Below are 12,494 nucleotides of genomic sequence, written 5' to 3'. Positions count from 1 at the left end.
TAAGTATTCAGACCCTTTGCTATGAGACTCGCAATTGAGCTCAGGTGCCTCCTGTTTCCATTGATCATCCTTGAGATGTTTCTACAACATGATTGGAGTCCACCTGTGGTAAATTCAATTGATTGGTCATGATTTGGAAAGGCACACACCTGTCTATATAAGGTCCCACAGTAGACAGTTCATGTCAGAGCAAAAACCAAGCCATGAGGTCGAAGGAATTGTCCATGGAGCTCAGAGACAGGATTGTGTAGAGGCACAGATCTGGGGAAGAATACCAAAACATTTCTGCAGCGTTGAAGGTACCCAAGGTACAGAATCCTTCATCATTCTTAAATAGAAGAAGTTTAGAACCACCAAGACTGAGCAATCAGGGGAGAAGGTCCTTGATCAGGGAGGTGACCAAGAACCCGATGGTCACTCTGACAGTGCTCCAGAGTTCCTCTGTGGAGATGGGAGAACCTTCCAGAAGGACAACCATCTATGCAGCACTCCACCAATCAGGCCTTTATGGTAGAGTGGCCAGACGGAAGCTACTCCTCAGTAAAAGGGACATGATAGCCGCTTGGAGTTTGCCAAAAGACACCTAAAGGACTCAGTCCATGAGAAACAAGATTCTCTGGTCTGATGAAACCATGCCAAGTGTCACATCTGACGTAAACCTGGCACCATCCCTACAGTGAAGCATGGTGGTGGCAGCATCCTGCTGTGGGGATGTTTTTCAGTGTCAGGAACTGGAAGACGATTCAGGATCAAGGGAAAGATGAACAGACAAAGTACAGAGAGATCCTTGATGAAAACCTGGTCCAGAGTGCTCAGAACCTCAGACTGGGGTGAAGGTTCACCTTCCAACAGGACAACAACCCTAACCACACAGCCAAGACAACACACGAGTGTCTTCGGGACAATTCTCTGAATATCCTTGAGTGACCAAGCCAGAGCCGGACATGATCCCGATCTAACATCTCTAGAGAAACCTGAAAATAGCTGTGCAGCGACACTCCTGATCCAACCTGACAGAGCTTGAGGGGATCTGCAGAGAAGAATTGGAGAAACTCCCCAAATACAGGTGTGCCAAGCTTGTAGCGCCATACCCAAGGAGACTTTAATCGCTGCCAAAGGTGCTTCAATAAAGTACTGAGTAAAGGGTCTGAATACTTATGTAAATGTGATATTTCAGTTTTTTATTTTTAATACATTGGCAAAAATGCTATAAACCTGTTTTTCTTTGTCGTTATGGGGTATCGTGTGTAGATTGTTGAGGGAAAAAAACGATTTAATCCATTTTAGAATAAGGCTGTAACATAACAAAATGTGGAAAAAGTCAAGGGGTCTGAATACTTTCCGAATGCACTGTATGTTACTGTACTGTAATACGCCTGGTTGAATTGAGCTTAGAATTTCATAGGGGTGAAATGGCGGGCAGTTTCATTTGTATTTTCTTTGTTTAAATGTATTCATATTCTTTATTTCCATGCAGGTAGATTGATTTTTGTATTTGACGTTATTTCAATCATTGAAAAAAAAATGTATTCAGTGTTTTATTCAGTGAACAGATTTTAGACTTGACCATTTGTACAATCTGGGTAGTCTATATACAGCAGATTTGGGAGGTCTTTATTGTTTCCATTTATTTTTAACAAAAGCTGCAAATCAATCCAAAGTCAAGACCTTATCAATTAAGCCTCATTGTTGGGCATTGTTTCTGGGTGCTGGTAAGTGTCTATCCCTATTCTTCCACATCGCCTAAGAGCCTGTACGTTATTTATGATGAGGGATACCTGGAGAATGTCGCACCTCTCTGAAATAATAATGGATGGCCTTCCCTTCATTCAAATATATTTTTACCCGACCCTATCTGGAACGCTTTAAAAATAATGTGACTCCCCTACAACCAATATAATAATTAAAACATAAACTGGACTGCAGAGAACATGTCTACTGTTTACCCTCAACCCTAGGACAGACCAGAGCATTAGATATGCAGTTTTAGAACGGTTTTTGTTTTTTAAGCATTACATCGCAAAGTAACCAGAAGGTTGTGGACCTGGGACACCAGGTGGGTGCAATTAATTATCAGGTAGAACAGAAACCCTATGAGGGCTGGAGCCTGCTGGTTAAGAGTTGAATACACATGGGCTATACCATCGGGCACACATCGAGATATAATAAGCAACTTACAGCAATATGACATTACATTTATTACAAATTACATGACCCTCCCCCTCCTCTGACTGAAATTGAGAAAGCATGACATCCCCCATTTTCCTCTGGGTAACAATGTTGTACATTCCGACCACTCCCTAAATGGGGTCACAGCCTGGGTTATCTTTACATCACAGAATGACTGTACTCACTCTCTATGGTGAGTCCTCAGTGAGAACTTTGCAGTCATACTAGGGGCTCTATTCAATGCGTATCACGGAAGATTAGCGTTACAGCGTGATTGAAATTTAAAGGCAATGTTCTCGGCAAAGGCTGTATTTGTCGGCTCAATTGGAAATTATCGTAACATTTCTATCGCGCAATCTGTAACGCTTCTGCGATACAGATTGAATAGGGTCTGAAGTCCAGATACTGTATGATAAATGTCACGTTGTAGCTATCGCTTCACATTACATTCATGTTAACTGCTCTCTTCAGAATGTAGGTCAATGTATAAATGGCATTTTATTCTGGGTGAGGATAACTTATGAAAAACAAACTGAATATGTTCAATAGAAATACATTATTCTATCCCTCATGCAGCAGCCTTTTGTTTTTATATTGAAAGCCTGCTGTTTTATTTTCACCACTTGCCATTTATAAGCAATGAGTGACAGGCCAAGAATACAAAAGACCAAGCAACTAGAATGCCACATAACAAATCAGTATTCATGTGAATTCACTTCACTCCCACTCAACTGTGCTTCTTTGTTGGAAGGGCCTGCAGTTTAGCCCAATGCATGAAGGAAACATGAAGAAAATAACTCTTCCTGCACAACAGTGATCAAATAGGCAGATAAAATAATCTCAGATTTTCCTCATGAAATTCCTACACTTGTCTAGGCATTGTCTGATAACCTGCCCAGTCAAAGCGGTGCACAAAATGTGTATCTTGGACACACACTATTTAATTTATCCTGATATCTGAATTACACTAGCATCACTTAACTAAATATGGTGGGATACACTGAGCTATTCCACTTTGAACATTGCTTAACCCAGTGCAGTCAACATTCTGTATCATATTGTACAACAGCTGATGAAACACTGTAAAAGTGTGAAAAAAAATGTGATCTGTGTTATTTTGCATGGATGGCGTTTTGGCTTGCCTGGTGACATCACCAGGTGGTATAAGTTAATAGACCAATAACTCCAGTTCTGAACCGCTCTGCCAATAGATCAATTTCACGGCCGCGCCATGAAAAGTTGCACCAGAAAGGGGGTTGTTTACATTGAAGTGAATAGAGAATCCTCCAACCTCAAATGCAGCTGGTGCAAATTAACACTTAATTCGATGGTTATGGTAAACATCGCAGATGTCATCGGAGGGTTGATTACCTAGCAAGTTAGCAAGCCAGCAAGGCAAGATATCACTAACAGAGGTAGATAAACCCAGAAAAATAATATACTTGAACATACTGTAGCCATCAGTCTGGTGTTTTCATAGTCACTCACTTCAGTTTGTCAAGGTCCCGCAATCAGCATTCGCTATCCTGCTAGTTTAGTGAGAATGCGTGCTTGTAAACACAATATTGCTCTATAACAGCTTGTTTTCAGGTTACGAATGCCTCCTCCACTCAGAATATTGATCCACACTATGTTAATGCACCACTTTGGTGCCCTTCCCCCTGAGAACAATATCACATTTTTGTAAACGATTATGGAAAACTATTACAGTAAGGCACTTGTCATCCAGAAACTATTTGATGTTGAGAACTGCTACAATGGGCATTTAATGCTATTAAAAAACAAATGCGGTCATTTCCTACTTATCACACTAATCAGTCTCCAACGCATCCTTTTCCTTTTAACAGAATGGAACCTCCCGTCCTGCTAGGGAAGACATCCACAACTGACCACCATATTTACATTTTAGTCCTTTAGCAGATGCTCTAATCCAGAGGGATTCACAGGAGCAATTGGGGTTAAGTGCATCGCTTAAGGGCACAGAGATTTTTCACCACGTCGGCTCAGGGATTTGAACCAGCAACCTTTGGGTCACTGCCCCAACACTCTTAACCGCTAGGCTACATGCCGCCTCAATGGAGGAGCATGTATGACATCAAGTAAAACTAGGCAGGATGCACACAGACTTAATTCCAGTTTGGGAATATATGCAACTGTCAAAAAAAAGCATTACACAACCTTAAAACAAATGCAGTATAGTTTGGCCAACTAAAACTCGCTCTAAAAAGGAATCTAACAGACAGACAAAATACTGTGTTGGAGGAACTGTTTTTTGTTTTGTTTATCCCAGTATAATACACTTTCTTACTCCATCTCTTAAAACAAATGGTTTGGTACTGGTTTTAAACAAGTCTAGAGGAAGAACTATGTTAAACCCTGATATGGTATGCCTGGCAAAAAAATATACTTTTGAAAGCGTCAAACAATGCAGGAATCCTGCAACAAAGTGACAGATTAACAGTTAATATTCCCCAATAAAAAAAAAAACCCAACACAACTTCAAAGTAACGGATCTAGAAAAGCACACTTTATTGAAAATATACTACTTTTGAATGTAACCTTTAGCACATGTCACTTCAGATCCAAACCGGTTTCGTTTTTTTTAAACGCTATTTACAGAATAATGATTAATATCACCGGTAGATAGAAAAAGGACAAACAAAGAAAAAACAAACATACAAACAAAACCAGACGATCAATATGCTTCCATAATTGTACTATTTTTCAGGTCCTTTGAGTCGAGCTGTGTGGCGTTTACATCTTGACCGTGCTGGCAGGTAGAGTGGTTTTGTCCAGGTCGTCAAAGTATGGATGGCTCATAGCCTGTCTGGCAGAGATCCTCTTGGGTGGGTCATAGATTAGCGTTTTCTTTAAGAGAGGGAAAATTATTTTTCACTTCATAACCTTCTACAGAAGGTGGGACATGGTCATATGCATCCTAAAGGCTACTGCTGGCCTGACGGAACAATAGGTCACTTCAATATCACTAATGCTATCCAAAACAAAAAAACAACCAGCCGCTTGAAAAAGACACGTGAGCACAGGGCTTCTACAGCAACAATATTTCATAATGAATCAATCTGAATAAAATCAAGGAGAATGGTGAAATCTTACAGCGAGCAGATCAATGCCGTTCTTGTCCAGGTTCTTCACCATGGAAGACAGGTTCCCAGACTTCCACTTGGGGAACGTGTTCTTGTAGTCAGGCAGAGACTCCACCTCTGGCCAGATGTCATTGTTGGGAGTACCAAGGGTCCTGAAACAGGAGACAACCATGCTTGATAAATACGTCACCCAAGCCAATGCGGTATGTCCATCATGGAGCAATTGTCTCTGTGTTGACTATCTAACTTGTCTGTGTCAATAATTTGGGATGGCTCGTTGCTCACGACAGATCAATCAAATGTTCTAATCTAAAAATCAAACTTATTGATTAACCAACCTAGATGTTGCTACTAGTACATTTACATTTTAGTCATTTAGCAGACGCTCTTATCCAGAGCGACTTACAGTAGTGAATGCATACATGTCACACATTTTTTCCGTACTGGTTCCCCGTGGGAATCGAACCCACAACCCTGGCGTTGCAAACACCATGCTCTACCAACTGAGCCACACGGGACCTCAGTAGGATTGGGTATATTACAGATGTGCATACTCGTATGCAAATATACCTGAAGATCCTGAAAAGCTGGTCTATCTCTGAGTCTCCGTGGAAAAGTGGTTTCTTTGTGGCCAACTCTGCAAAGATGGTCCCGATACTCCAGACATCCACAGGGGTGGAGTACCGTGGGGCCCCCAGCAGCACCTCAGGAGCCCTGTACCACAGTGTCACAACCTGGACACAAAGACATAGTTAATGACACCATTAACATGTGTGCATACACACCCCTTATGACAGCTTAACTTTACAATGCTATCTGCTAATTAGTGAGGTGCAGCTGGCGGACGATTCATTCTTTTTGAACAACTTTTTACTGACTCGAGAGTCCAGATTCATTTTTCAGAGTATCTTGTTCATTTCAGTTTTTTCGTTTGACCTGCTGGCCGCAATGAATTCTACAGCAGGATTAATACGTGCTCCTCCGCCTCAGTGGCTCCGGAGACATGCTCCGACCAGCAAATGTCCATCATGCACACCAGGGAAAATAGATCATGATGCAGGCAGCATAGAGGAGAAAAACACGTTTAGAACTGATAACATGGCGCAAGAATGAATGCTATTATTTGCTTATTGAATGTTAATTCGATGGACACAGCTTTGTAGAACCAAAACATTCACAGCCTGCCTTTGTTCAACACTCGGTTAAAATATATACCGATTGCGGACGCAACTAGACCTCATTTAAAAAGGTATCAGTAAACAATATTTTTTGTATGCCTAGCAATCACAAATGTACATTGTCTGAAGCAAAGATATACAAGTTTGTCACAAATGACAGGTCAAATAACAAGCCACCTATGGTGAACGAGAGGCTTGTAGAATCATGATTCTATCTAGTTTTTTGTTCATCGTTCGCCAGTAGGGGCTTCTGCGTGCTCTGGGTATTACTAAATCAAAATTGTATTTATTTAACTGACTTACCTACTTAACCTTTTATTTAACAAATTCTTATTTACAATGACGGCCTACCCCGGCCAACGCTGGGCCAATTGTGCGCTGTCCTATGGGACTCCCAATCACAGGCAGATGTGATACAGCCCAGATGAACGAAATGAGTCAAAAGATTTGTTATTTTGACCGAACGAGTTGAAAAGATCAGAGTCAGTAAAAATAGCCCAACTTCCCATCACTACTGTTAATGCTCTTTGGAAATTAACTATGTGGTGTTCTGGCTTACCTCGTGGGTATATACCCGGACTGGCACCCCGAAAGCCCTGGCCAACCCAAAGTCTGCCAGCTTGATCACTCCCTTGTTGTCAATCAGCAGGTTCTGGGGTTTCAGGTCTCTGTGGAGGACCCTTCTACAGTGGCAGAACAGGATGCCTTCCAAGATCTGGTACAGATAGCTCTGGATGGACGGGAGATGGCAACAGAGGGTTAAAAATGAACCTACTGGCAAGAAACAATTTGTTAAGTCTGATACAACTTGGACTAAAACACTAAGTTGGTATACCGTACAACTTTCAATGAATAGCCGGGGCATTTGTTTGCTTCAATCACTGAGCACAACCGGTACCTATTAAAAGACAGTCTTCTAGTTGAGCTAGGTGTCTAGTTGCAACAGTAGCATGCAGTCTGACTGAAAGCCCAATTTGTCAAGCCAGCCTGTACTAAAAGCAAAGTCGGAGGCCCTACGGTCATTTAGTGGTGTTACATCTCCTTCGCTTTCACCTTGATCATTTTGTGGGAATATCAGAACTGTGTCCATGGTAACCTCGTAAACAATTCATTTAGACCCCGTGTTTATTTGCCGAATGTGTGCAGATACCCGGCCATTAAAAGGGTCAGGGGGCTATTTGAGACTTAGCGTTTAATTGAAGTTTCACAGTGCTCAGTAGTATCAAGAACAGATAGTGAAAAAAAGAGATCAAAACAAGGTTGTGTGCCTCATGACTGTCATGCCCTCAGTGGGGCCCATACCTTCACAAGCATGGGGTCCATGTACTGGCCCGAGGGGATAGAGTCTAGGTATTTCTTCAGGTCCATGGACAGGAACTCAAAGATGAGGTACAGTCTGGACTCCTGCATCAGCACATCTAGAAGCCTGTTTGGAAACAAAACACATGGGAAACATAAACATAGGCTATTTATTTACAGTTGAAGTCAGAAGTCTACATGCACTTAGGTTGGAGTCATTAAAACTCGGTTTTCAACCACTCCACAAATTTCTTGTTAACAAACTATAGTTTTGGCAAGTTGGTTAGGACATCAACCTTGCGCATGACAAGTAATTTTTCCAACAATTGTTTACAGAGAGATTATTTCACCATCACAATTCCAGTGGGTCAGAAGTTCACATACACTAAGTTGACTGTACCTTTAAACAGCTTGGAAAATTCCAGAAAATGATTTAGAAGCTTCTGATGGGCTAATTGACATAATTTGAGTCAATTGGAGGTGTACCTGTGGATGTATTTCAAGGCCTACCTTCAAGCCCTCTTGGCTTGACATCATGGGAAAATCAAAAGAAATCAGCCAAGACCTCAGAAAAACAATTGTAGACCTCCATAAGTTTGGTTCATCCTTGAGAGCAATTTCCAAACACCTGAAGGTACCACGTTCATCTGTACAAACAATAGTACGCAAGTATAAACACCATGGGACCACGCAGCCGTCATACCGCTCAGGAAGGAGACGCGTTCTGTCTCCTGGAGATGAACGTATTTTGGTGCGAAATGTGCAAATCAATCCCAGAACAACAGCAAAGGACCTTGTGAAGATGCTGGAGGAAACAGGTACAAAAGTATCTATATCCACAGTAAAACGAGTCCTATATCGACATAACCGGAGGCCCCTCAGAAAGAAAGAAGCCACTGCTCAAAAACCGCCATAAAAAAGCCAGACCAGGGTTTGCAACCGCACACGGGGACAAAGATCGTATTTTTTTGGAGAAATGTCCTCTGGTCTGATGAAACAACAGAACTGTTTGGCCATAATGACCAGCGTTATGTTTGGAGGAAAAAGGGGGAGGCTTGCAAGCTGAAGAACACCATCCCAATCGTGAAGCACGGGGGTGGCAGCATCATGTTGTTGGGGTGCTTTGCTGCAGGAAGGACTGGTGCACTTCACAAAATAGATGGCATCATGAGGCAGGAAAAGTACATGGATATATTGAAGCAACATCTCAAGACATCAGACAGGAAGTTAAAGCTTGGTCGCAAATGGATCTTCCAAATAGACAATGACCCCAAGCATACTTCCAAAGTTGTGGCAAAATGGCTTAAGGACAACAAAGTCAAGGTATTGGAGTGGCCATCACAAAGCCCTGACCTCACACCTATCGAAAATTTGTTGGCAAAACTGAAAAAATGTGTGAGCAAGGAGGGCTAGAAACCTGACTCAGTTACACCAGCTCTGTCGGGAGGAATGGGCCAAAATACACCCAACTTATTGTGGGAAGCTTGTGGAAGGCTACCCGAAACATTTGACTCAAGTTAAACAATTTAAAGGCAATGCTACCAAATACTAATTGAGTGTATGTAAACCTCTGAACCCCTGGGAATGTGATGAAATAAATAAAAGCTGAAATAAATCTCTACTATTATTCTGACATTTCACATTCTTAAAATAAAGTGGTGATCCTAACTGACCTAAGACAGGAAATTGTTACTAGGATTAAATGTCAGGAATTGTGAAAAACTGAGTTTAAATGTATTTGGCTAAGGAGTATGTAAACTTCTGACTTCAACTGTATGTATACACTAGACAGATAAATATGATATGACAAATGCTAGACTTGACCCAGCCCTTTTGGCATAATGATGTCTGAGTTTTGAACTGATAAGACAAACCACATGTTTACTTCTCTTGCGGCCTGGCTACTGTAAACACTTTAAGAACCCCACAGACACAAACAGATTGTTACATACTGTACAACATTAGGGTGCGCTAGCTCTTTGAGAAGAGAGATCTCTCTAACAGCCGTGCTTGGCACTCCCTCCTCCTCACTCTCCAGACGGATCTTCTTCATTGCCACCACCTGGCCTGTCGACTTGTGTCTGCCTTTGTACACAACCCCATAGGTACCTGGAAATCACAGGCACAACTCATTCTTTACCGTGGTGTGTAGCTAGTAATTAACGTGATGAATAAGGTATAGTGAATAGGTTGTCATTACAAAAGGAAGACAATCAAATGACATGCACATAAGTCTAGCTAGAGCTGACTCCGAGGAGTTTTGGGGAAAACAAACCAAAGTTGAGCACACAACTTACCCTCTCCGATTTTCTCTATTTTCACGTAATCTTCCATTGTTCCCTTGAAAAAAACAGGCTAGGTTTGCTACAAAACAAACCAATTATGCCATTTCAAATGAACGACAAGTAAAAAATAGCAAACTGGGTTTGTTTTTGTTAGCACTAACGTTAGTTATGAAACGTGTTAACTGTCCATCTTAAAAGTGATAGGAAATTAAGCATGCAGTCAGCGAATGTGAAAAGAACAGCTATCTAGCTAACGCGTTAGCTGGCTAATTTAACTAACGTTACCGTAACTAGCTAGACATTTCATTAGCTAGCATCATTATTCGATAGCAAAAGCTAAACAGTAAAACCATGCATTACTTTGTGACATGTGATGTGACACCTTTAGTAATAATTTCAAATATCCTTGTTTTTACATGCTGTGCAAATGTTTCCTCAATGCTAACTAGCTAAATTGTAAATGCCATGATGACAACTGCTACAATACAATCGACCAAACAAACCTTATAGCTAAATGTAGCTAAAAAGGTGACACATACATATATAGCTACCTTCCAATATCGTTGTGTAACTTGACTGTAGCTAAGTTAACTAGCTAGGTGAATGCGTGTTCGGGTGGCTCTCTTGCAGTCAGCTACGTTACAGTACTGAGTGGGTGCATTCTTTTCGAATTGGCCGCGGCGCTTCAGTCTTTCAAAACCAAGCAATCACGTCGCTCGCTGTCTTTCAAAAGCACCAATCGGGAGGAGGCCAGCTCGAAGCGGGATTTTATGGTTTTAAAGCGCGGCGGTGTCGGGAAATGTTTATGGATTAATAAATAATTAGGATTTGTTTTAGGGGAATGTACCTTAATTTGCCTGATTATTGAAAGAACTTGTTAGAAAAACAGTTTTCACTCAAAAGCATTTTGTCAGACATTAAAAAATGTAAAAGTCCATATTGGTTCAACTTCAAATCGTTTGAAATGTAGATTGGTTACCAGTATATTCATGAATTGTTCAAAAACAATAATAATAATCATCCCTGGTCATTGTAATAGCAAATATTTTTTTTAACTAACCTCATTATTCTATCTGGTAATAGGTTACAACAGCGTTTCCCAAACTCGTCCTTCCACATAATACTTTAAGTAGAGGACATGTTGGTTCACTGGTCACATGTATTTAGAGCACACAGATGACCCGGAAGTAGGCATACTAGGGTTACAGGTATGGAGAGTCCAGAAGTTATTTTATGCTCTGGGATGCTTTTATGGAATTCTTACTATGTTACTATGTTTATATCTTTGCTGCTAATAAATGGACAAAAGACCCAACCAAAGAGCTACTTGGAAAGCAGTTGGTTTTGCATGTGTTTATGAACATTTGCAAATTGAAATTCCGTGCTAGAGTGGCTATAGGAGCTTTTGACTAGGTAGCCACTGCAATACCAATTAAATTCCCCCTGAGCTCTTTTGGGTTTACCGTTTTTAGACTATGCACCCTTTTCAAGTAGTCAAACGTATGGGTCAAACACCAGGGTCATGTCCTAACTTGTCAAAAATGCCTGGCTTCAGGAAGTTTAACAGTAAACAAATGGAGAGAGGAAAATGTGACCTGAGTTTCCCCCCATATTATTAATAATTATTCATCTCTTACAATGACACAAAATGTGAACAATTACATGAAAATAACACTCCATCTGCAAATAAATTATGTTATGCATTTTAGAATGAAGGAAAACATCTTAGAGTTAATTACAAAAGAAGATGAATAAAGGAGTTCAACAGAGCATAAATTATTGCTGCTTTTGGGGTTACATTAATTATGCATAGTGAAGTGCTTTCTAATAACTCATTATGCAAAATGCTCAAAGATAAAACATTAGCTAATGATTAAAACACTCCACACTCAGCCATATGAATAATGGAGATTAATCTTCTGGCTGGGAGCATAGTTAGGAAAGTTCACAGTGGAACGTAAATGATTGTCACTAGTTACCACAGCCACAAAGTCATAAACCCCGCCATATTGTAATTGTAGAATTGATCTTCTTAAAATCTTTTTTTTTTTTTTTTGCCTAACCCTAACCATAAATGAAGACCAAAAAGTACATTTTTGTTTTCATGAATTTGTACGATTTAGCCAATTTCGACTGTGACTGTGCTATCTAGTGGAAACGAACATCACATAGTTTTATTTTATTTTTACACAATGAACTCATCTGTGTACTCATCCATTGTACCAGTGACTTTCAAAGTAAAACAACAAGATGGAAATTCAATCAGCAGCATTAGTAGGGTAGTGATTAATTACTTCCAATTATCTGCTTGTTTCTTTATGTAATATGCAGTATTCCTAACAATTGATATAGGTTTCAAGGTGTCATGTTTCAGTGGGGATATGTCATATTTCTCACGTTCAATGATAATTATCTTATAGGCTAGTGGCCAATCCACAAAAAGGTATAACAAAGCACAA

General features: G+C 40.5%; 1 protein-coding gene across 4 annotated transcripts; it reads right to left on the bottom strand.

Moving 5' to 3' along the window:
- Window positions 1–4,674: 4,674 nt before the first annotated feature.
- cdc2 (Cell division control protein 2 homolog) lies at window positions 4,675–10,761 on the bottom strand. 4 transcript variants are annotated; one of them, XM_014154828.2, is made up of 8 exons: window positions 10,587–10,761; window positions 10,048–10,114; window positions 9,703–9,859; window positions 7,754–7,877; window positions 7,011–7,181; window positions 5,844–6,007; window positions 5,284–5,425; window positions 4,675–5,037 (listed from the first exon to the last, which is right to left on the bottom strand). In XM_014154828.2, the coding sequence occupies exons 2-8, from the start codon at window positions 10,082–10,084 to the stop codon at window positions 4,924–4,926; spliced, it is 909 nt and encodes a 302-aa protein (XP_014010303.1). In that variant the 5' UTR covers window positions 10,085–10,114; window positions 10,587–10,761; the 3' UTR covers window positions 4,675–4,923.
- Between the last annotated feature and the right edge of the window lie 1,733 nt (window positions 10,762–12,494).

Source organism: Salmo salar, chromosome ssa18, assembly GCF_905237065.1.
Source record: "Salmo salar chromosome ssa18, Ssal_v3.1, whole genome shotgun sequence".
In the NCBI taxonomy this organism is placed as follows: Eukaryota; Metazoa; Chordata; class Actinopteri; order Salmoniformes; family Salmonidae; genus Salmo; species Salmo salar.
This window is presented reverse-complemented; position numbering and strand designations above follow the sequence as displayed.

What these genes read in the sequence shown, in the direction of transcription:
- cdc2 (XM_014154828.2), bottom strand. Translation starts at nt 10,084, where the DNA reads ATGGAAGATTACGTGAAAATAGAGAAAATCGGAGAGG. An exon ending in TGGACCCCATGCTTGTGAAG is followed by an intron (nt 7,182 to 7,753) that starts GTATGGGCCCCA and finishes CCGTCCATCCAG; the next exon opens with AGCTATCTGTACCAGATCTT. An exon ending in CAGCTTTTCAGGATCTTCAG is followed by an intron (nt 5,426 to 5,843) that starts GTATATTTGCAT and finishes CTCCTGTTTCAG; the next exon opens with GACCCTTGGTACTCCCAACA.